General features: G+C 57.1%; 5 protein-coding genes across 5 annotated transcripts; 2 read left to right on the forward strand and 3 right to left on the reverse strand.

Annotated features, from left to right (window-relative positions):
* Positions 1–3492: 3492 nt before the first annotated feature.
* On the reverse strand, positions 3493–6548 carry GGS23DRAFT_562869 (DUF1741-domain-containing protein). Its single transcript, XM_051516052.1, has 6 exons — positions 6002–6548; positions 5661–5870; positions 5444–5597; positions 5278–5390; positions 4864–5201; positions 3493–4810 (listed from the first exon to the last, which is right to left on the reverse strand). The coding sequence occupies exons 1-6, from the start codon at positions 6083–6085 to the stop codon at positions 3832–3834; spliced, it is 1878 nt and encodes a 625-aa protein (XP_051372802.1). The 5' UTR covers positions 6086–6548; the 3' UTR covers positions 3493–3831.
* A 1550-nt stretch (positions 6549–8098) lies between these two features.
* GGS23DRAFT_562871 (iron-binding protein iscA) lies at positions 8099–10113 on the forward strand. The gene is made up of 4 exons (XM_051516053.1): positions 8099–8157; positions 8224–8279; positions 8359–9321; positions 9428–10113. The coding sequence occupies exons 3-4, from the start codon at positions 8640–8642 to the stop codon at positions 9463–9465; spliced, it is 720 nt and encodes a 239-aa protein (XP_051372803.1). The 5' UTR covers positions 8099–8157; positions 8224–8279; positions 8359–8639; the 3' UTR covers positions 9466–10113.
* A 1358-nt stretch (positions 10114–11471) lies between these two features.
* Positions 11472–13187, forward strand: GGS23DRAFT_482223 (putative methyltransferase-domain-containing protein). Its single transcript, XM_051514313.1, has 4 exons — positions 11472–12010; positions 12097–12636; positions 12710–12845; positions 12911–13187. Exons 1-4 carry the CDS (start codon positions 11762–11764, stop codon positions 13030–13032), a joined length of 1047 nt encoding a protein of 348 aa, XP_051372804.1. The 5' UTR covers positions 11472–11761; the 3' UTR covers positions 13033–13187.
* On the reverse strand, positions 12910–14975 carry GGS23DRAFT_562912 (serine carboxypeptidase). The gene has a single exon (XM_051516054.1). It carries the CDS (start codon positions 14966–14968, stop codon positions 13403–13405), a length of 1566 nt encoding a protein of 521 aa, XP_051372805.1. The 5' UTR covers positions 14969–14975; the 3' UTR covers positions 12910–13402.
* A 2706-nt stretch (positions 14976–17681) lies between these two features.
* GGS23DRAFT_482364 (uncharacterized protein) lies at positions 17682–20470 on the reverse strand. Its single transcript, XM_051514314.1, has one exon. It carries the CDS (start codon positions 20321–20323, stop codon positions 17906–17908), a length of 2418 nt encoding a protein of 805 aa, XP_051372806.1. The 5' UTR covers positions 20324–20470; the 3' UTR covers positions 17682–17905.
* Positions 20471–22055: the final 1585 nt, after the last annotated feature.

Here is a 22055-nt window from a genome sequence, read left to right on the forward strand (position 1 = left end):
TTGGTGCCGTAGCCCTAGGACGGCCATTTTCTGATTGGGGGAGTATCGGGGTATTTTACGTAGCGGTCTGTGATTTGGAGTGTCCTACGAAAATCACCTCCCCCCCCTTAATATAATAGACCTTTCCACTGGCTTGGTGCATGAGAAACCCCAATATCACGCCCACAGGCACATTGCCCCCCCTACGATGTATATAACGTAGGTATACAAATGGTCGTGAATTCGAATCACTAGGCACATATTATGGCTCCCTTCTCCTCCCACTATATCCGGGTCCTAGTTCGCCCAAGTAGTGGTAGTAGGTATTGTATTTTGTATGCAGAGGGGCCGGGAATTTGGCCACCGTGCTGGTTGGAGAGCGAGGCTGACGATGATGGGAGGGTTGGAGATCTGCATATATATTACTAGTGTCGATAGGAACATGTCCATAGTACAGTATAGTGCAGCCGCTTACCCGCTCCTGTCCTCGGTAAGTATTCTCTCCCCCCTAGAGCGTGGCGATGCACGGCGCTTGCCTCCTAAGACATTGCACAGCATTGCTCCCAGGATCCCGGATGAGAGTGACATCGCAATATATTGCCGTTGTAATTCAGCCCCGCTTAACCCCTGAGTCTCACACCCCCCTCCACCCTCTCTCGCGATCAAAATTCTCCTATCCCCTCTAAACCGTCGTCGCCGTGTGCGGGTCCGGCTCTGTTCGTAGACGCATGCGCGTAGGTATGTAGGGTGAGGCCAGGTCACCCTTTGTCTCACGGCGGCGTCGGATGGCTGCAGGGCCCGCACGTCCCGTGGACAATCCTCACGCTGGCCCCATTCGTGTAGATCTCGTGGTATGTATCCGTGCAAGGGCCGACGCACTTGTCCTGAACTACGCGGTTGCACGTGGAGCAAAGTGTTCGCTCCCAGTCGCACATGATTGTCTGCCGGAGAAGTGGTGGCTTAGGGAGCGTTCGCCCGCATGTTCGGTCTCTTCTTACATACCTGGGTCGGAAGGGATCTTTCTCGTTCTGTCTTCTTTCTCTCTCAGGTTTCTTCACCCCCGAGAAGGATCTAATACTGAGCGGTCGAGGCAGTTAATTCTTATCTATTATGGTTATTCTGGGACGTGACCTTTACTCCTCTTTTTCGGAGCTCTCGTTATCGGAATCTATAATACTGCCCTCCGCCTCTCAGCTTTATAATAGGTCACACCTACGCTGCGCCGACCCAAGCCCTACTGGCGAGTCGTGGATGGTGTAGTAGGACAGAATGGCCGCCTATCTCGCTAAAATCCTAAGTGTGATGGGTTACATTGGAATCGTTCTGGATGCTGGGGAGGCATTTTCTCATCCTGGCGCTTGACAAAGCACGTGGTCGAAGGGGGGGACGAGGGGAGGAGACGGCTCGGTCCTGGACAGATCGGTCCTAGACGGGCCGTCTTTTCGCTGGGCCACGACGTGGAATTTCGTTATCTACCCCGGTTATCGTACGGGCGGTTACCACATCTGCATGGCCCTTTGGCTGGGCGCGAGGAGTGCTCCGCCTGTACGATGAAGGGCGTATTTTGGGCATCGTGGAGGCTTCCGGGTGTGTGATATGGGCATTTGAGCATGCTGCATACCGATTCCTGCTTGTGTTATTCCATGCTGCGGGAGGGGAGGCGTCGGAGTGGAATGCGGGCCCTGATATGACGATGGACTCGTCCTGCCCCCATGACAGCCCACCCGGGCCCCATTAGTAGTTGGTGCGGGAATCAACGGCATACGGCGCCCAGTCGAACAGGAAATTGGATCCGCGAATGACAAAAGCGTTCAGAGGGAGCGAGTTGCGCCATGCGATCCCTCATGCAGGCGTCGCCGTCAGATCATGCCATCGGCCTTCATGATTAGCCGTACAGTCCACCGGCAGATTTATAAGACGATGGTCGGAGGGAAGTCGGCTCGGGTATGCGCGGTCACTATCCTACCTTCATGCAGGCTGTTCGAAGAGAGCGTCGCTGGCCTCTGCACTCCGGTTCGAGGCGTATGTGAGTGAGCGTGAGTGAGTGCGTGCGAGTGAGTGTGCGTGTGTGTATGTGCATGTGTGTATGTGCGTGTATGGGAGATGGCCACGCCCGGTTACGACGAGGTCGGTTGGTGGTACGTTTCCTCAGAGCAGAGTCTCTCCTCTAAAAGTCTGCCTGGGCGGTAGCCTCTCCCAGGTCGCATTGATGCCTAGAATCACTGCATCGTATTCTGTTCTATACAACGTCGTGCAGGGTGGCAGGTGGGAATGCCGACCACATGAAGACGGTGACGCTTCGAACATGGATAGATTCTGCCAGATCAACTTACGGAAATAGAAGCGTTCTCTACGCCATTCGATAATATTCCCTAGACTGGGATACCCTGGGGATGTCTCTCCTGTATTTCCCCTCTGGCAGGAGAAGCAGGCGAGAAGCCAGCTGCTCTCGCAGGGGGCCTCGTCTACTGCGGACGTAGACTGGCTCCATACGCGTGAGGGCGGTGGAACCCTCCGGTAGTGCTACCCTACTCTATCACGCTGAGGTCTCGGCGCCCGGGAATAGTAGAAGTTGCTAGCTGGCAGCCATCCACGGCGGCAGGCGTCAAGCGCCGATCTACTCTCGAAGCGACCTTGCCTGCGACACCAAGACCCCTCGTCGACAGATTCCTATCGGGTGGTGCTGCCCAGGAGGTGGTCTATGCCAGCATCGAGAGCGGCCAACGGCGAGAGGGGGAGAGGGGGGGGGGGGGGGGGGAGCGGCTCGTCTCCGGCGGTTGAGAGCGTGAGAGGCGCTGGACGCGTCTTCGGTCCGAGAGTGCCGATGGACTTGGGCGTCCAGGGATGTTCCTAGGGGACTGGGTGCGTTACGGGATCGTCGAGACCGCGTCGACAAACTATTCTACCTACCGGGCGCCGGGATGGAAGGATAGACGTGGGGCCCGGGAGACGAGACCGGAGTGCGAAGAGCTCGGGGTGCGAGGGGCTCGTGAAGGTGTGCGGCCGCGGGCAGGCTATTTGAAAATTAGTTGTCCTGGCGTCGGGTGTACATCCCTAGACGTACCTCGGCGGTCCATGTCCATATACAGGACGTGTACACGCCTCTACCAGCACGCATTGGTGTCGGTCGGCGGTCGTTCGCTGTACTGGGAACCGCCGACATGTGCGCTAACCCTATCGGTGGTAGCCAGCTGGCCCCACCTGCCCCATACGGCAACCGACGGATCCCCATCGGGCAGCCAGATTTCTCGGCCAATCACCGCCCGCCCCTCGGCCTGCAATGCCACCTGTGGCCGCGTGGCTGCCGGAGGTGCGTGACTTGGGTCACACTGAGCCACGTACTGGCACGCGCAGTCACCGCTTCTCGGCTCCGGGTCGCAACCTGGCTGCGAACCACGCGAGAAAGGGACTGGGCGCTGCACGCCTGCGTTACGGGGAAACCGGCGTGTGGCCTTGGCGGGCGCCGGCCGTTTGGTCGCCCACCAATCAGCCGCGTCTACAACATTCGGACGGGCCGAGTATCTAAAGGTCCTTTTTTTCCTTCTCTCTTTCGGTTCCTTTTCTTCTTCTTTTCTGGTCGTCTTGTCCTTAAACCGGCATGGAATGCGAGAGGAAGAACACAACTACGACACTAGCACGCTGCCCATAGCTCGTCTGCCACTCCGGTTTCAATTTTTCGACTCGCCCGACAAGCACGTAGATACCCTCACTAATCCTTTATTAAGCACCGTCGTCTCCTGCCCGAGGCACGGCGGCGCGTCTCCATTGCCGTAATAGGCGAATCGCAGCAACCCCCCGACCACGTTTTTCTGCACGGGCCCGGCGGCCTGCCACTGGCAATTCCGCCGATTACTACGTTTGCACAACCACCTGCACGTCCGTCACCGTCGCCCGCGCCATCTTCTTCAGCAGCGTTTTCTCGTCCGCTTCGCGATACCGTTCCCAGCCGTCCAAGCCTTCCTTGGCCTGGATGCTCAGCGTCTCGTAACCCTGCTTGATTACCTCTGCTACCTCTGTGCTCGTCAGGCTTCTCTTAGAGCCGCCCGAGTCCAGCATCGTCTTGTAGTGCGTGCTGACGCTGATCAGCGTACCGATCGAGCTCGACGGCCGGCTCGACAAGTTGTATGTGTCGCGGAATTTAGTCAGTACCTCACCGCTCTCCACCACCTTATAGAATAGGTCGTCATAGGCCGCAGGCGTCGGGAGATACGCCTCCCCGGCCGACAGCGAGAGGGCCAGCAGATTCACCACCAGGTCCAGGAGCGAGTCGAAGTGCGACAAGCTCCTGAGGTCTGACGCGTAGGCGGTCAGGAAGCGGATGAGGGACAGCAGCGACCGGAACAGCTCGGACCAGTGGTACTGCAACCGCGTTCTCGACCGGGAAAGGTACGAGATGATGCGCAGCATGATGCCGACGCAGAGCGTGTACAGGCTTACGTCCAGCCTGCGCCGCAGATTGTGGTTGATGCCGTCGATCATCGTGTCTAGCACGCTCGTCGCTAGGATTCGCTCGCCCCGCGCCGCCGGCAGGAACGGCTGCCGTTGACGGCACAGCCGGACCGCAACCTTGCTCTCCTCGCTGCAGATCCTCTTACACAGCAGCTGGTCCTCGACCACTAACCGGAACACCATCAGGCTGAGATGAGCGTAGTTAGTCGCTCGGGCGGACAAGAATGCGTGCTGCAGTAGGTAAGACGTCAGCGACAGGAAGCTCGAGATGGGTTGCTCCTCGCCCTTGTCGGCCGCTAGGGTGACGAGGTTAAAGCAGAAGAGTTTATTCGCGTGGCTAAAGTCGTACGTCCCTAGTAGTAGGGCCGCCTCCTCCCCGGGCCTGGGCAAATGATTAGCCATAGTCGTAAGCGGTGGCTGGGGGCGGCAGCCTACAGCTTTGAGAACATCTGTTTCGCTATCTCCGGATCGTATGTTGGTTTGTGGTTTGCCTTCGCACCGGGCGCGATAGCGCCAAGCCCGATCATGTTCAGAGTACTGGTGATAGACCACCCTTCAGGCAAATCCTGTAGTATATCGATATATTGACCCCTTAGATTTCGGCAGGTGTAGCCGACGCATCTGACGATCTTCTGTATAGCCGCCTCGTTGACGAAGTCGTTAAGCCGCAACTGATACGGGTTTTGGAACTCGAACTTGTTGTAGTTCGCTAACAGCCCTAGCAAGGTGAACGGTTCGAGGGCGCGGGAAGGCGAGTCGGATTCTTGGATGAACTAAGATACCGTATTAGCTCTGCCCCGACGGTTGCAAGTATGGACCCGAGGAAAAAGGGAATGAGAATAGGCCCACCTTCATGATGGCGGGGAAGAGATCCCGTTGTATGAAATATGTGAGAAGGCTTGTCTGGTATGCGCCTGAGGTGATGGACAGCACCACTTCCACCGCCCTCTGCCGAACCTCCACTATCGCACCGTCAGCATGCCCGGGCGCCTGACAACGACGAACACCAACCTACTTGTCTTCCCATTGCGAATTATCCCATCCAGGGCTCCTACAAAGTCGGTGAAGACCGCATCGACGTGGTCCAGTCCGGCCAGCACGGCAATGATATCAGAGCTCGGGTTCGTGTACCTCTTCGAGAGGATCGCGGAGAAGAAGGTGGTCAAGGTCTGTACGCTACCGGTTAGGGAGGTCCCTTCTTGATTCAGCTATGGGGCCGAGCCTGATCCTACCTCGAGCGCGTGGGAATCGGCGACGACGTTATCCTTCTTCAGGCATTCCACCGCTCTCGAGAAGAGGTATCTGGTTTGTGATTGTAGGCCCAGCAGGTCTTCGGGTCCTAGATCGGCTAGGATTCGCTGCAGGGAGATTCGGTCTGGTTTCAGGAGGAAGAACTCGCGCCAGAAGCCCTCGGGCTTGTCTCCATCCCCGTCGACGTCGTCCTATCGGAGCGAGGGTCAGCGGCCTGGCAGGCATAGAGGTAGCCCTTCCGTAGTCAGACGTACCTTGGGTTTCCCGAAGTCAGCTGTGGCCCAGTCCGAAAATGATGGGGGTGTTTCCAATGCTCCCGAACCTTGAATAGCACCTCATACAGCTGGACAATCTTAGGCTGGAAGTGGTCAGGTCGAGCCTGTTGCGTTAAAGGAGAGGCTTCCATGGTCGGCGTTGATGCGCAAGGGGGGGGAACGATGCGTGATGGACACAACGCTCACGCTACCATTGTCGTGGCGCGACGGATTGTTAACAGCCTTGGGAGAGCAGCCCTGAGGTTAGCCTCATTGGTGGTTTCGGTACCGAATTATATGTCGATCCAGCCAGATATCTGCACATGGTAGATGGGATGGGATGGGATAGGATAGGATAGGATGGGATGGGATGGGATAGGATAGGATGGGATGGGATGGGATGGGACTGCGAGACATGCGACACCAATCAATGGCTGCTTTCTGACAGCTTTCGTAATGCATCGTGCGGAAACACGTGTGACTTGGAGGCAAGCACTGTCCTCCTGACAACAGCCACTTTGCATTGCTTATGTAAGTGCCCGGCCTGCAAAGTACCTTGGTACCTTGGTACCTTGGTCCTCCATGCCCGATACCGGGCTACCGGGTCGTTGCCACTTGGACCTATGATGGGTGGATGGCAGTGCTATATATACCTAGGCAGGTACGTACCTATATATTAGGTACCATACAGGGAGGGGGGGGTCTATTGACACTATGTTAGCAACCCTTTCTATGACTGGACATAATGTCTGCCTCGTAATAAGAGTAAGTTAAACTCTAGGCTGATATTATTACCATTTCTCGACATAGTTACCATCCGGACATAATGTCTTTATTTTTAAAAAAGGTACATTCTATAGGATTACCCGGTTACCTCTAGGTTACTAGGTACGTACCTTTGTACCTTTGTATCTTTTACGTCTGTTACCTACCTCCTACCTCTCTTCCATAGGTTCGAAGATAGATAGATTCCACGCGCGCGAACTGGCTCCCATAGGTTCGTAGATAGGTTCGTAGATAGGTTCGTAGATAGATAGATAGATTCTACGCGCCCGAACTAGCTTCTATAGGTTCGCAGATAGGTTCGTAGATAGGTTCGCAGATAGGTTCGTAGATAGGTTCGCAGATAGGTTCGCAGATAGATTCAAAGATAGATAGATTCTACACGCGAACTAGCTCCTACAGGTTCGAAGATAGATAGATTCCATATGCCTGAACTAGCTCTCACAGGTTCGAAGATAGGTTCGAAGATAGATAGATAGATTCCACGCGCGAACTAGCTCCTATAGGTTCGAAGATAGATAGATTCCACACGCCTGAACTAGCTCCCATAGGTTCGAAGATAAGTTCGAAGATAGATAGATAGATTCCACGCGCGAACTAGCTCCCACAGGTTCGCAGATAGGTTCGTAGATAGGTTCGAAGATAGATAGATTCTACGCGCGAACTGGCTCTCACAGGTTCGCAGATAGGTTCGCAGATAGGTTCGAAGATAGGTTCGAAGATAGATAGATTCCACGCGCCCGAACTAGCTTCCACAGGTTCGCAGATAGGTTCGTAGATAGGTTCGCAGATAGGTTCGCAGATAGGTTCGCAGATAGGTTCGCAGATAGGTTCGAAGATAGATAGATTCCACGCACCCAAACTAGCTTCCACAGGTTCGTAGATAGGTTCATAGATAGGTTCGCAGATAGGTTCGCAGATAGATAGATTCCATACGCCTGAACTAGCTCCTACAGGTTCAAAGATAGATAGATAGATTCCACGCGCGCGAACTGGCTCCCACAGGTTCGCAGATAGGTTCGTAGATAGGTTCGAAGATAGATAGATTCTACGCGCGAACTGGCTCCCACAGGTTCGCAGATAGGTTCGCAGATAGGTTCGCAGATAGGTTCGCAGATAGGTTCGAAGATAGGTTCGCAGATAGGTTCGAAGATAGGTTCGAAGATGGGTAGTAGATCATGGTATGTAGAAAAAAGATGAAGACAACAGGTCTAGGTAGGTAGGTCTAAGTAGGTAGGTAGGTAGGTAGGTAAGTAGGTAGGTAGGTAGGTAGGTACCTATGGAATATATAGACATTATATCCGTCTGGACATTGTCATATCCGTCTGGACATTGGTTCCTACGTAGTCATAAAAACCATCCTGAAATTATAAGAAGGGAAGGTAATAAGGTCGGTACCGCGACCCTTGCTATAATTCTTTTAGCTCTTTCGAAAGAATAGGTAACCCTTACCAGATTTAGTTACCGTGTCCGTACCCCGACTCTATTGCTAACATACTGTCCATAGACCCCCCCCTCCCGGTATGGTACCTACACGGTACATCTGCATATCCAAGTCTGAGAGTACGTGTATACACATATTCGGAATATCATTATTCCCCCATCGCACCCCCTTCACCCGGCTAATGGTGACCAATAACAGACGTGTGATTGGACCGGGCTAAGGCCGGGTAGCCATCGACCGATGTCATCAGATCTCCTGGTTGTTTTCAAAGCAGTTCCGGGCGAACCTGACTGGATTTCCAATTTTCCACCCGCCTATCTACTTACCGACACATATGCATGTTGGACGCTGCCTCAGAGCACCCGTATCCTAAATACCTAATTATTATAGACCTCACACCCTCCCCGAAGAGACTCTGATGCACTGACCTCGTCTTCCCCCGGCTACCTTTTGCGGCTTTTTATCTGCTCTCCGCCACCATGGGTTCGACGCGCGTAGTTCTCTCACGAGCTTCCGCCGGTCTGCTGGGTCGCCGGCTCACTACGTCTGCGCCGCGGGCAAGGCCCTGCGAGAGCCTTCTGCGCCAGTTCTCCAACTATCAGCCATGGTACACGTCGTCGTCAGAGAAGATGCAGCCGATACCTACCTACCACCCATACCCTCTCACCCCGACCCGAACTCAACCTCGAAACGAACCCGCTCGAGAAATCCCTGCTACAAGCCCCATTCCAGAGGTCCATGAGACACGCCCGCCCCCCCAGCCAGCTCAGCCTGAGGCGGCGGCGCAACCCAGTGCCAACGCGAACCCCACGATCCTAGAGACCGAAGCCCAGCAGCTGAAGCCGGCGCCCCCCAAGCGCAAGTTCAAGCCGCGCAAGGCGGCGCTCAAACTGACCCCGTCGGCCGTGGAACACCTACGCAGTCTTCTCGACCAGCCACAACCGAAGTTGATCAAGGTGGGGGTGCGCAACAGGGGATGCAGTGGCCTCTCGTATCACCTGGAGTACGTGGACAAGCCCGGGATGTTCGACGAAGAGGTGGAGCAGGACGGCGTCAAGGTTGTCATCGACAGCAAGGCGCTTTTCAGCATTATCGGGAGCGAGATGGACTGGATCGAGGATAGGTTGCGGCAGCAATTCATCTTCCGAAATCCCAACATCAGTGAGCGACCCCCTTCCTCCCGCCTTCACCCTAGGAACCGAACCCCCTCGACCCATAGATGAAAAAAAAAGGGCAAGTCAGACCCATGCTAACCTGCGCGGCGCAGAGGAGGAATGCGGCTGCGGCGAGTCGTTTATGGTGTGAAGACGATAGAAGCAGACGAGGCGGCAACGAACCAAGATACCATTCATCTGCATTGGGCGGCGTTACGGAGCTTAGAAGTCCCATACACCCACACGCGTGCGGTTTCCGCAGCGTTCGCCGGCTGGCTTCTCCCCGGATGGCGAGGCGAGACGGCGTCGCCGGAGAGTCGGGATTCGCGGAAGAGGGAGGGACGCTGCACATATTTGGTCACTGTTGCTAGAATCCACATAGGTGCTAATGAGATTGACCCCCGGCGCTCTAAGACTCGAGAGCTGCGGTGGCGTGTACGTTTGAAGTCGTCGTTCCAGGTAAGCAAATATGGTGGAGAACAGACGCTGCTTGTGTTCTTGTGCCGCCACGGCCCAGGTGATGAATATATATATAAGCATTTGCCACCTAGCTATAGGCCGTAGCCGGTTGCCCGGCTGGACAAGCTTACGACGACGGCCACAATAACCATGGACGAGTGGATTCGTGGTACGCAAGAGACCCGGCCGCCGGGTCTCGGGCGCGGCTCCGCCCTAACTCCCAGCTCGGTCGGTTTCGCACCTGTCTTGCACAACTATGTTCCGCCGCTGGGCTGCAGCTTAGCAGTGCCTGCCCATATACGTAGAGGCGAGAGATGTTTACCACTGGGTTGAGCGAAATCCCAAACCCAACCTTACCTAGGTACTTAAGGCAATCACAGAGTCTTCATCTCATATCCAACGAAGGCAACGCCGAAGACTTAGTTAAGGATCCAGGCCTACCGAGGTCTCAGATCAGCCCAACTAGTCCCCTATACCTCACCCCAACCTCTAACCGGATTAGGCGATTTTACCGAGCTTTTTCCCTGTCAACCAAACTTTATCCCTGTCACCCAAACTTTTCGTACAAGGGTCACTAAATTCTCCTTTCTAACCACCGTACGAACGTACACTTAATTTATTCTTTTTCGTAATCAAAAGTTGCCCTAGGAGCATCTAATAAATAATCAGGTTAACGGTAGTAGTAGTAGTAGCGGCGGTAGTAGTGCAGTTAACTTGGTGGTGCAGTTAACTTGGTAGTACAGTTGACTTGGTAGTGGTAGTAGTGGTAGCAGTGGTAGCGGTGGTAGTAGTGGTGGCGGTAGTAGCGGTAGTAGAGGCTTAAGTAATCAAAAGGATCTCACCCCAACTAACTAGTGGAGTACGGTCGTAGGAAAGAGCTAATAGAATCTTCAGGAAGCCGTGACCCGCTTTGGGGTAAGGTTCAGGGGACTAGTTAGGCTGATCTATAGACTCGGCCTACCTAACCTTATCACAATTCCTTAGTGTAGTAGTAGGACTAGCCCTTGCAGGGTTCAGGATGTATATGGGTATCGTACATGTATTTTCACCTTCCTCCCTATATCATATATATCATATATACCTATATCTATGTATTATAGATCCTCGCTAGACAGCCACTACCTAAGCTGTCTGTATATAGTTATACTATACGCGGCCTGTTTAGGTAAGCTAGGCTGCTCTCCCTGCAGGGATGGCTCTAGTAATGCCGATATGTGAGGCATCTAGGCCAAGGGATGCTAGCCAGCCCAAGATGCCGCCCGCGGTTTGGCAACGAAGGATTTGGAGCATTGCCATGCTGGTTTTGCGAATTTATGCTGTGAAGACGGGAAGCGCGCAGACATGCCCAGCTAGGCAATCTAGATAACGGAGACAACGTCCAAATGTAATAGAGTCCCGCAGCAGGATAACACCGACGACTTGCCACTCAAAGCGCGTAAATTACTGTGCTTGGTGTGGGATGGATCACCCATTCCGCTGCGTCGTCATGACGAGAAAATACCGAGAAGTAATCGAGAAACAGGGAATTCGGAGCAGGGTCCGATTTGAAGCCTCAATCCTGGGCATTCCTAGGCATTCCGACGAGCCAACTAAGGATGATATGCATATGCATCTGTTAGATGGCAGTGTGCGTTTTGACGGTTCACTCTCGTGGCCTCGCTGCCTTAATTGTAAGGCATGCAAGACGTGTTGAAAGCTGAACCTAGTTGATCAATTGAAGGTGAACTGCTAAACTTAAATACAGCGTTTTACGAACAAGTTAGCTGTTGCGTGTTTTTCTTCAATTCCACCAATCACAGGCCTCCATTCTTGATGCCTGAGGATCCACAGCAGGTGAAATCAGTTTATTGCATATACCCGGCATTCCTCCTTGACGGGGCTTGATTACACCATCACCACCTTGTCACCACCTCCGTGGCCGTAACCATTATTCGTTCTCTCCTCTCCCCACAAGCAAAAACGCGGCAATTTCTACCGAGCGGCTCGTGATGGCATACCAAGATGTAGACCCCGAGCTGCTCCTCCTACGCCGCCAGTACCTGCAGCTCTTCGAGCCCGACTTCCTCGCTTGGCCGCCGCCCCGGTTGCTCAAGAGCGCCGACGCCCAGACGTGGTTGCATAAGCATCTGTTCGACGCCGGCCGCAACCCAAGGCTGCCGCCCGAGCAGTACCAGCTGCGCGTGCTGACGCGGCTCGTCGCCAAAATCGAGAAGACGACCGAGGACCCCCCCGAAGCCGTAAGTTTCTAGCAGGTCCTTCCATGATGATGCCCCCCGACCCCTGGGGGAGCTCACCACCGCCTCCTAACGTTCCCGCGGTCTAGAAGATCTCGCAAGGGCTTGTCGCAGCCTTCGCGTCGCTCGCAGGGAGGGTCAAACACGTGGAGTTTGAGCCGACCCCTGGGCCGGCCTACGTAACGTTCACCTGCATCCCGGAGGCGCGGAACGACGGGGAAGACGGGGACGTAGAACCGACGGTGACGCTGCTGGAGCGGCGGCACATGGTGTCGGGGTCGCGTACGACCGGGTTCCGGACCTGGGAGGGCTCGCTGCACCTCGGCGCGTACCTGCTTTCGGCGGCGGGCGCGCGCCTCATCCGCGCCAAGAACGTGCTCGAACTCGGTGCTGGCACTGGGTTCCTCAGCGCCCTGCTGGCTGGCCGCCTGTGCGCGAGCTACGTCGCCGCCACCGACGGCGACGAGGCTGTCGTCGCGGCCCTGAGGCAGAATCTCGCTCTCAACGGCCTCGACGACGCGCGGAAGGCGAGGGCCGAGACCCTGAGATGGGGTGACGGACTCGAGGGGACCTGGGTCGAGGGGGATTGTAAGGCCCGGCCGTACGATGTTGTAATTGGTGCCGATATCGTCAGCTGTCCCTTTCCCTCCGCTTCTACGCAACCTTTAAAGCGAAGCCAGAGCGCTGACTCCGTGGGAGAAGACTTACGACAAAGTCGCCATAGTAGCACTCGTGTCGACGCTTCGGAGCCTCTTTGACCTAAGAGCAGAGCTAGTAGTTATCATCGCAGGAGTCGTCAGAAATGCCGAGACCTTCCAGACCTTCAGAGACGAGTGTGGTACGTGCTCGAGACGTCCTGCATCTTTTCAGGATCATAGGCTACTAGTAGTCTGACTCCCGCAGCCTGCCATTGCTTCCTAGTGGCGGACGTCGATTTCGAGCCCAAGCCGATGCGCCAGCAAAAAGCGCTCTTTTACGCTGCTGCAGTGCCTATCAAGATACTGCGTATCACCCGGCCGGTCTAGACCCGGCATCCCCAAGACCAGACTTGGACACTGTGTGGAAGTTGAGAGAAGTTGCGACGACCTCTGTATTTTACCAACGGGCCATGGACAGTCGATCATCTACATGCTCATCACTTCCGCTAATAGCCCGGCACCATTGCTTAAGAAGGATATGCTGGAAGGTGACTGTCCTACGAGACCCCTTTCTTCTCCGGTCCTATTCCGAGGCAAAATGTTTTTTTTAAAATAGGGGTTCACGTTCAATGGAAGGACATTGGCGTGTGAATTCCTTTTCATCCGGAAGTTCGATTCTCATTATCTTCAGAGAGCTATGTCTTCCCTTCCACATAAAATAAGACCTGGTCTGGCATACCCCCCGAACAAGTCACGATTACAGGACGAGGTGCATAATAGCAATAACCGCCGCCCAGACCGCGACGCTGCGGGCGTCGAATCGGGTAGCAGCACTCCCGGGCGTATTAGTAGCTCCCTCCTCGCCGCCCCCGCCGCCCTCGCCGCCCTCACTGCCACCACCAAAGATTTCGGGGAACAGCCTCTCCGAGATTTCGTCCCTGACGATGCCGTCGACGATGACTGCGCTGCCGTTGACCACGGCCTCGATCTGGCTATCCGTGCACGTCGACGCGTCGTACACGTAGCAGAAGTGCGGCACATCCGGCAGGTCCTCGTTGCGGATGGCCCAGGTGTCGGCGGGCCCCACCGTCGAGTACTCATCAGCGGCGCCGACCAGGTCGACCTCCCCCGTTGCGATGTCGCGGTTTCCGAGTGCGCGCAGGAACATGCGGTACGCGGTCTCCGGCTGGTAGGACGGGATCTCGTGGCCGGCCTGGTAGACGCGCGCGAACGACAGGTTGCCGTGCTGCCGGACCTGGCCCCCGACGTACGTCTCGTTGATGACGATGTCGGTGTAGCCCGCGGCGCGGAAGGCGGCCGCGCCAGAATAGTTGACAGCGAGGCTGACGGCCTCGCCGCCGATCCAGTTACACGCGTAGTCGCGGTCGCCGTACGCGAGGTGCACCTTGACGCCGCCGTCGAGCAGCTCGGCGAGGTCCTCGACCCAGCCGGGGCGCGGGTAGTCGCCGATGCCGCGGAAGGCGGCCGAGACGGTGCGCGACGACTGCGTGAAGTTGACGGGCACGCCGAGCGCGCGCTGCACATGTGGCTGATTCAGGTACTTTTGGTAGAAGGGCGCTGGGAACGGGTTCGGGTCGACCGACGCCAGGTCGTAGTAGCTGCGCCCCGAGTAGTCCAGGTACGGGCCGCGCACCTCGTTCGAGCAGAAGGTCTCGGCCGCCGAGCAGGCCTCGTTAACTTCGCTGCTGACCCCGCGGTTCTCCGGGTCGCGCGCGCGAGCGAGCGCCCGACACTCGTCGATCTGGTCGCGGCAGCCCCCGGGGCGCTCGAGCGCGTCGACCATCTGGAGGTAGACGGACTCGTTGACGGCCTGGATGCCGTAGGTGTTGTTGAAGGCGATGTGGGGGTAGGAGGGCCACTGGATCTGGCGGTCGATGCAGGAGTTGATGAGGATCAGGGTGTCGAGGTTGATGACGTAGTTGTCGCCATCCGAGTCGTTCCAGGTACCGTTGGCGATGCGCTGGTTCTGCTCCTGGAAGAAAGCGGCGATGGCGGGGCCATAGCGGCCGCCGTACGACTCAGTGGAAATGCTAACGCGCGAGTCGGCAGGGTGGTAGCCCGGGAATTCCTGGAACCAGGCTTGGGCGAAGTGCCACAGGGCGATAGCGGCGTTGCGCGACCCCCGCGCCGTCTGCTGCTGAATCTGGCTCGGGAACGTACCCACTAGCAACGCCACGCTCTGCTCTGGTATCGGGTCCGACGGCTCCAGAACGGTGACTTGGCCCGTGAAGAGGTTCCGCGTCACGTTCTGCAACGTGTCGTACGAGAAGCCGACTTGGGTCGGCTGGTCGAGGAACAGCATGTTAACTAGAGCGGGAAATCAGGCAATTAGTCCAGCTACCTCTACTTCCCTCGCCGATGAGATGCTCGCGTTTCGACGAGCTGGACTCGGCAACGGGCGCGGGATCGATCCTAGACCTCACCTTCATTGTTCCAGGCCCACTCGTTAAGTGTGGTCGAGTTGGAGTCGGAGTTGACGAAGCAGGGGCCATTCTCGGTGAAGAGGCCGTACATGGAGCTGCTGCCGGGACCGCCGTTGAGCCAGATGGAGAGGGGCGCGTTCTGCGGGTTGTTGCGGGCTTCGAAGAACCAGAAGAAGGTGTTGATCGGGTACTCCTGGGCCTCGCCGAGGTCCTGGAGCGTGCCCGGCGGTAGGTGGACGTAGCCCGCGTACGACTTGACGCCCGGGGTCGTCTCGCATATACCCGGCTACCTCGGTTTTCACAACCCCTGGGTTAGATGAACTCGCTCGCCTCTCGAAAACCGCCGTGCTATCCGTCTAAGGGGGGGCATCTGTGGGGAAAGAGACGGGCACACCTCCTTGTAGCTGATCTTGACGCCGTCGCCGAACCTCGATTCTATGACGGTGACGCCCTCGGGTGTCGGCGGGAACTGGGCCCACGCCAGCGGCGCCACCGCCATGACGGCGAGGCCGAAGGCCGCACGAAGGCTGATCGACGGCGGCATGGTCCCCGGGCCTATTTCCACGAGAGAGGGGTTGCGTAGGGCGACGCGTTAGGACGATCGAGGCGCCGGCAAGAGCGTGAGCGAGAATCCTGGCTGGCTGGCTGAGCTTCGCGCAACCAATTCTACCTAGGACACGTCTCGGGTCGGAGGGGGACCCGGGGGGGGACAACGCGGTTTATATATATTTTAGCGTTTTCTGGCAGGCCATGGGTATATTACAACCAGGGAAAAGTTACATTACCTTTCATGCAATCGATTCCCTTGGCCCGTCGCTATTCTCCTCTTTCTCGCCGTCCACCTGCCTGCCTTCCTCCTCTCTCCCCGCACTCTGGTCGCCTGTAGGGATTCGCGCAGAATGCTACGTAGGGAGCAGACAAGGAGGTAAGTAAACAGGCAGGTAGAACAAGCTTGGCACAAGGATTAACGTGTCGACATCCCGGCACCCATTATCTGGGCCGCGCCCGCGCGCGCAGGTACGGCTCTAGTCGGCCCGCACGCGGTAGCTACATCGAGGTAGGCAAGCTCAGAGGAGGCCATCCGAGATCCCAATTCGATATACCTAGCCCAGGGACGATAAGCCGGGGACGTGTGTGTGTATGTACTCATATATACCCAGGCGAAATCCCCTCTCCTCCACCCCGGCCGTTGCCCCCCGTTCGATTGGCCTGCTCCCGCGGGAGCCGTATCCCTACACTCTCCTAGGCGAGAAGGAACACAGCAAAGCAAGAGGACGGGATAGGGACACGCCTCGAAATATGTATGCAGACGTGCGTATATATATATATATACAGGTGTATGCGCGCGTATGTTCCCACTCCCGCCATCGGCACATCCCAACCCGGCGCCCACCAACCCACGCCCGTAGTTTTGGTATTACCTATGGCCTGCCGCCTGCTCTACTCACCCACCCTCTCTCTCTCTCTGCGCACGCCCCGCTCCCCACCCTCGACGTCGACGGGGGTACCTTTCGGGAAGGTCGCAGAGACCTTCTCCCCCCCGGTTAGCCAGCGCCCCGGGGCCCCGTCTCAACGAGAACCGGGGAGAAGCCGAGGAAGAAGCAGAAGTAGAAAAAGAAGGATTTTTTCCTGCGCTTGTTGTGACTACCTACCCCCCACGCCGCACACCGCAGCCTAGCTGGTCCGGGCTTCGTTCGTCCCTCGCTCCTCGCCGCCCGCAGACAGACAGACAGACAGATGGATAGAGAGACGGAGGGGGGGATCGGGAGGATTGCGGCCAGCCAGCCAGCCAGCCAGCCAGCGGATCGCGAGCGGCAGCCCCCGCGCTCTTTTTCCGCCCTACCCCCATCCTCCCCTGCGGGTTGTCAGATTTCGCGTGGGACAAGCTCTAGAGGTGAGGATACCCTTACCTGCACAGCTTACACAGGCAGACGGGGGCCATCGATAGCTCTAGAAGGGAGGAGAGAGGGGTTGTCTCGGCGCCTGTGGCCGCTGTGCGCGGGAAAGCAAGCCGCGGGCGGTACGGATGCAGGTAATATGTATGTAGGCGTGCGCGAGTGTGGCCTGATGCGTCGGGCCCCCCTCACGCGACCATTTTCCCAACCATAACCCCGTCGCAGCCAGTGAGAGGAGATCCCCTCCTCGAGTCTCCCGTTCGTAGTGGCCTCTCGACGTACCTAGATACACAGGGTATTTCGCCTATACGCACCCACTTCCAGGGGCAGAGGAGGCAGTTCAACGCCACGCTGTTATGAGGTTGAGTTTTCAACACCGCGAGGGGAGAGACGTTCCGGATCTCGGAGATCGAGACCACTTAGCCTACGCATGGGAGCAGAGAACGAACAGGGTGCAAGAGAAACTAGAATAATAGCCATCTTCGCATCGGCTTGGCCGAGCCCCGCTTCGCTTCGCATTACCGCACGCCTCTATCAAATTTACTCTAGTTGGCGGCCGGGTCTTTCTTTACCGCTCTCCGTGCACCTATATGTGTGTGTGTCCGTGTGTGTGTGTGTGTGTTCGTGAGTAGAACGCAAGAACGCCGGCCCAATGAACAGAAACGCAAAGCATCCTCATGCCCGCTCGCGGCTACCGCACTACGAGCGGCGTAATAAATAACAGGAACACCGGAAACCGTCGTCCCGGACGGGTGTTGTATGTCCTTACCAAGTGCAAGCCTCTCTCACCCCCCCAGCTATATTTTTCGTGACATCTACGTGTTTTTCTTTTTTGTCTAGTACCCCCTCGTCCTCAGCCGTGGGAGACAGAGATCCCCCCAGGGCTGTGTAGCTGGAAATTTTAATACACCCGCACCACCTCTAAATGGCCCAGCTTCCTCTCCGGGCCCGGACGCCCCAGGCCATCTCTGCGGTCCCGCTGTCGTTCAGGTCGGGATGTTGACGAGCCCACTCGCGGATGTACAGCTTTAGCGCGATCCACCGCGGCGGCTTCGGCTGCCTCCGGCGGCGGGCCCTTCTCTCGTCCTCCTCGGGCGTGCGTAGCTGTGTGTCCTCGCTAAAGTCCGAATCCGACGACGAACGGTCCCTGTGGATGCTCATCTCCATGTGCAGCATGAACCCCTTCTCAACTTTGAGGTTGTCGTCCTTACGCAGCTCCTCGATGTCGATGCCGCTGATCTTGCTGAGTTCCTCGTCGAAGGCACGCGCCGTTGTGGGATAGCCCAGGCTGATGTAGTTGTACACCTGCGTGACGAAGCTGTCGTCGAACTCGGCCGCGATGCGCTCTTCGAGTTCCTTTCGTGCCTTCTCCTTCTTCAACCGCTCGTCAAGTCCCGAGAGTATGTAGAGGCCCTTGGACAGGCTGTGGCGGTTCGTTGGGGACGTCGTCCCCGACGACTGCGTGGCGGTCATGACGCCGCTAATGCTCATAGACGCCGTAAATGCAGCAGAGAATGGGTCGGCCGGGAAATTCGGCTCCTTCGGCGTCATGAGAAGATTTGGTCCTGGTTGGGCGTTTTCTACGGTGCAGTTCGTCTTAGCAGAGCAGTATCCACGCCAGAGACCGGACCCTCCGGTAACGTCCCGTCGCGGCTCCTCAGGTTTATCGGCGGCGCAGTACCGCTGGCTCGGCTCCATACGTGTATGCTTTGGACTGGGGCACAGCCGGAATTCAAGATCACCTCCGAGCATGGGTGGCGCGGCCGCCATGCGCATCTTGCGCATCTGAGGGTCCTCCGGCTCCCCGCTGCGGATGCCGAACGGAATCCCGAAAGGACTTGCGCGTAGTCCGGTCTCGGGCCCGAGCCGCGGAGAAGGCGTAAAGGGCCTGTCCTGCCCCCTAGGATGTGAATCCATCCGAGCTAGTAAGGCCGGCGAGGAAGCGGACAGGTTTGGACTTGGGGCGTCCCTCATAGTTTCGTCGAGGGACGTCCGGAACGTAGTTGTCGTCCATAACGGATCTTCCGGCGGAGGCGCTATGTCCATGTGATCTAGCTCGTCGTCGACAATCACCTCGTCCTGCCTCACCCGAGCTAGCTTTTCAGCGTGTGCTCGCATTTCCTTGACTGCCCAGCCTGGCTCGGACTCCTTGCGGCGGAGAAGCCGTGACGTTCCGTGCCTCAACCGCTCGTCGTACGGGTCGTCATCTTCTGAGTTGTCTCTAACAACGAAATGTTCCACCCCCTGAGGTCGTACGCCGTTGGGGAACGCTGCCATGGCCGCCTCCAGCTCACGCTGCCTGTGCGCTTCCCTAGCGGCTACGGCAAGCAGGTAGCCCGAGAATTCCTCGTCGCAAGATTCTCGTCTATCACGTGAGTGGTATTTCCTACTATTCCACGAATTGCCTTCGTCGTCGTTGTCGTCCGGGTCGGGAGCCCCGATAGAGAGGGTCGGAGTCCCGATGGACAGGGCCGGAGTCCCGATACAGAGGCCCGGTGCCTCTTCCTCTTCTCCCTCATCATCAACCGATTTTTCCGATTCGGACGAGAGTATGGTGTCGAGCTCGGGGGCGTAGGAATGCCGCGTGCTCCGCCGAGTGTTCGGGTGCGGCTTCATAGACTGCTGCCGACGCGGAGTCAGGAACCCGTCGTTATCGCTGGTGGCCTGTGCGGGGCCGGCAGCAGAAGTGCGAGGACCAGGTTTCCGCTTCGGTTTCGGGGCATATATGTGGTTAGTGCCCGGCGTTATGTCCGTCTTATCTACGGGCCTCGTGGCGGGCCCGGGCTGGTTGGCCTTCTTGGATCGTCGGGTTGTCTCGATTAACTGCGGCGCGAACTTCCTTCGCGGCTTCTGCGGTTCTTCATTCTGCTTCTCATTCTCAAATAGTGGGGGTGCTTGGGGGGATGTCGGCGAGGGATCCGGAGTCAGCTCGGCGGCTGGGCCGATGGGATATTTTCTGTTGTTGCTCACTCTGTACGAGTCGAAGGTTGTCTCGATCGGGACAGGTGCGAAGCGTCGGGCGGGCTTGGAGAGGGGCGGAGGGGGAGCATCTGTCATATCTACGTCCACCTGGACTGACACATCTCTCGTGGGTCTCCTAGTCGAATTGGTAGTGGAAATGGGCGGCGTCAATGCCGAGAGCTTATTGCTCTGGGCGAGTTGCTGCGTCCTATTGCCCGACGACGTCTTCGCGCTCTGCTCGACGAGCTGCGGGGCAAACCGGCGGCGAGGCTTCGCTCCGGGCGAGGACATCGGCGCTATAGAGGCAGCGGGTGGTGAAGTTGGTACGGGAATCAACGGTGGGGCATCGCCCATCGGTTCCTCGTCTCCGAGTGCCATAATGTAGGGCGTCGTTCCGGGATCGCTGGCTGAGGCACGAGACGCAAACGCAGAGCTGGAAACAATCAAGGACGGCAAACAGGAACGGACGAGAACAAATTACGAATCAATAGAACGCTGCGACATGGATGGCAACACACCCGCTGCCCAAATAAAGCGGAATCCGCAAGGTCTTATTTATTGACTGAACACGAAAAGCGAGCCCAGGTATCGATGAGGGAATGGCCAGAACAGGAACAGGAGAAGCAACAGGTCCACGATCCGGCATTAGTGAAGTCCTAGCTTGGTAGGTACTTACGAGCCCCCGTGACGAGCGACGCTGGAATGGCAGAGCCACGAACGACGCACCGCTAGTTTGCAGCGAGCGTCCTGCGGTCTCCTCCGGGCGGTGGGGGGATGTGGATCGTGGGGTGGAGTCGCAGCACTCTGGCTGTCGAGACGGGCAGCGAATGGCAGGGGGACGAGGTCGTGTAGCAGTTGGTCGCCCGCAGCCCGTGGGCGTCGAAGACGGATTGGAAGATGGGGGGAGGGGGTGGTAAGTGAGGGTTGTTGGCATCGACCCAGAACGGTCTGAACGGCCATTGGGGCTGACGGCGACCCAGCAGCTAGGGAGCGATGTACAGTACATGGACCATACCGACAACGTGCTAGTTCCGGCTTCGCAACTGGGAACGATGTCGAAGCGAAGTTGGCAGAGGCCCGTCGCTGGTCGGATCGCAGAGCGACGGAGGTGGAGCGGGAGACGGGGGAAGAAAAGGGGAGAGACGGCGACGTATCTAAGGTGAGGAGGAGGTCAATCGACCTCCTTCTCAGGTACGAAGCTATGCCCTACGTACCCACGGTTCCGGCCTCGAGGTCTCTCGCTCACCTTCGCTCTCCTCTGCTCTCCTCCGCTCTCATCTCGGCGCGCCCTTTGTCCTGGGCTGCCGACGTTCTCTCTCTTTCGGTTTCTCTCTCTCTCTCTCTCTTTCTTCGTTCCCCTCTCGCTCTCGCTCTCCTCGCGCTCTTGAGAGCCTGCCTCGCCGCTCGCCTCCCTAGCAACAGGGTTTTTTTTTTTTCTCTTCCGTGCTCTGCCCACCCACTAGCCCAGATAGGGAATCACTTAGCTACCCAACGGCGATTTCGTCGGTGCCAACCCCAATCAATCCCAATCAACCACATGCGAATTAATTAATCGCCTTACGAGGCGAAGGGGGAGGGAAGGTATACATACATTCATCCCATCCATCCATCTCCAGAATGCGTTCTGATTTTCCATGTCGGCGTAATAAAAACTCCATCCGCACGTCTGCAGAACCCGGTAGCGCGGGGCTTCTAGGCCGAGGGTAATCGCCTCGATACCTGCATACACTCGGTACATGCACACATCACCGCCCGTCCAGTTGCGAACGCCGGCGCAATCCGTCTGGTGTATATCCGCAGACAAAGAACAGCATTGGGAGGTTGCCTCCGCTACCCGAGGGTGCCTGTCGTTGCCGAGGGTGTGTCTGGTCCGGCCTGTGCCTGACGCTGGCTCCGATGTACAATACACCCGTCCCCCCGTGGAGTCGTGGGTTGAGGTCAGTCTGCATAACGCCGACATGCCTAACATGAAACGAGCTATAGAAACACACGTCAGGCAAGGTACCATATGACTAGGTACGTCTGTATGTAGCATGCAGGTGCGTGCACATCCGGTCGACTCGGAAAAGGTGTCATTCACTCGACTAATAACTCAATACTACTCCCCAGG

Source organism: Durotheca rogersii (assembly GCF_024521655.1).
Source record: "Durotheca rogersii strain YMJ 92031201 chromosome Unknown GGS23scaffold_7, whole genome shotgun sequence".
Classification (NCBI taxonomy): domain Eukaryota; kingdom Fungi; phylum Ascomycota; class Sordariomycetes; order Xylariales; family Xylariaceae; genus Durotheca; species Durotheca rogersii.

Bases quoted from the DNA above. Each gene is read 5' to 3' on its own strand.
- GGS23DRAFT_562869 (XM_051516052.1), bottom strand. From the start codon at position 6,085: ATGGAAGCCTCTCCTTTAACGCAACAGGCTCGACCTGACCACTTCCAG. The intron at 5,598-5,660 runs GTAGGATCAGGC...GGTAGCGTACAG, and splicing joins CCGATTCCCACGCGCTCGAG to ACCTTGACCACCTTCTTCTC. The intron at 5,391-5,443 runs GTAGGTTGGTGT...ACGGTGCGATAG, and splicing joins AATTCGCAATGGGAAGACAA to TGGAGGTTCGGCAGAGGGCG.
- GGS23DRAFT_562871 (XM_051516053.1), top strand. From the start codon at position 8,640: ATGGGTTCGACGCGCGTAGTTCTCTCACGAGCTTCCGCCGGTCTGCTG. The intron at 9,322-9,427 runs GTGAGCGACCCC...TGCGCGGCGCAG, and splicing joins CTTCCGAAATCCCAACATCA to AGGAGGAATGCGGCTGCGGC.
- GGS23DRAFT_482223 (XM_051514313.1), top strand. From the start codon at position 11,762: ATGGCATACCAAGATGTAGACCCCGAGCTGCTCCTCCTACGCCGCCAG. The intron at 12,011-12,096 runs GTAAGTTTCTAG...CCCGCGGTCTAG, and splicing joins CCGAGGACCCCCCCGAAGCC to AAGATCTCGCAAGGGCTTGT. The intron at 12,846-12,910 runs GTACGTGCTCGA...TGACTCCCGCAG, and splicing joins GACCTTCAGAGACGAGTGTG to CCTGCCATTGCTTCCTAGTG.
- GGS23DRAFT_562912 (XM_051516054.1), bottom strand. From the start codon at position 14,968: ATGCTGTTCCTCGACCAGCCGACCCAAGTCGGCTTCTCGTACGACACG.
- GGS23DRAFT_482364 (XM_051514314.1), bottom strand. From the start codon at position 20,323: ATGGCACTCGGAGACGAGGAACCGATGGGCGATGCCCCACCGTTGATT.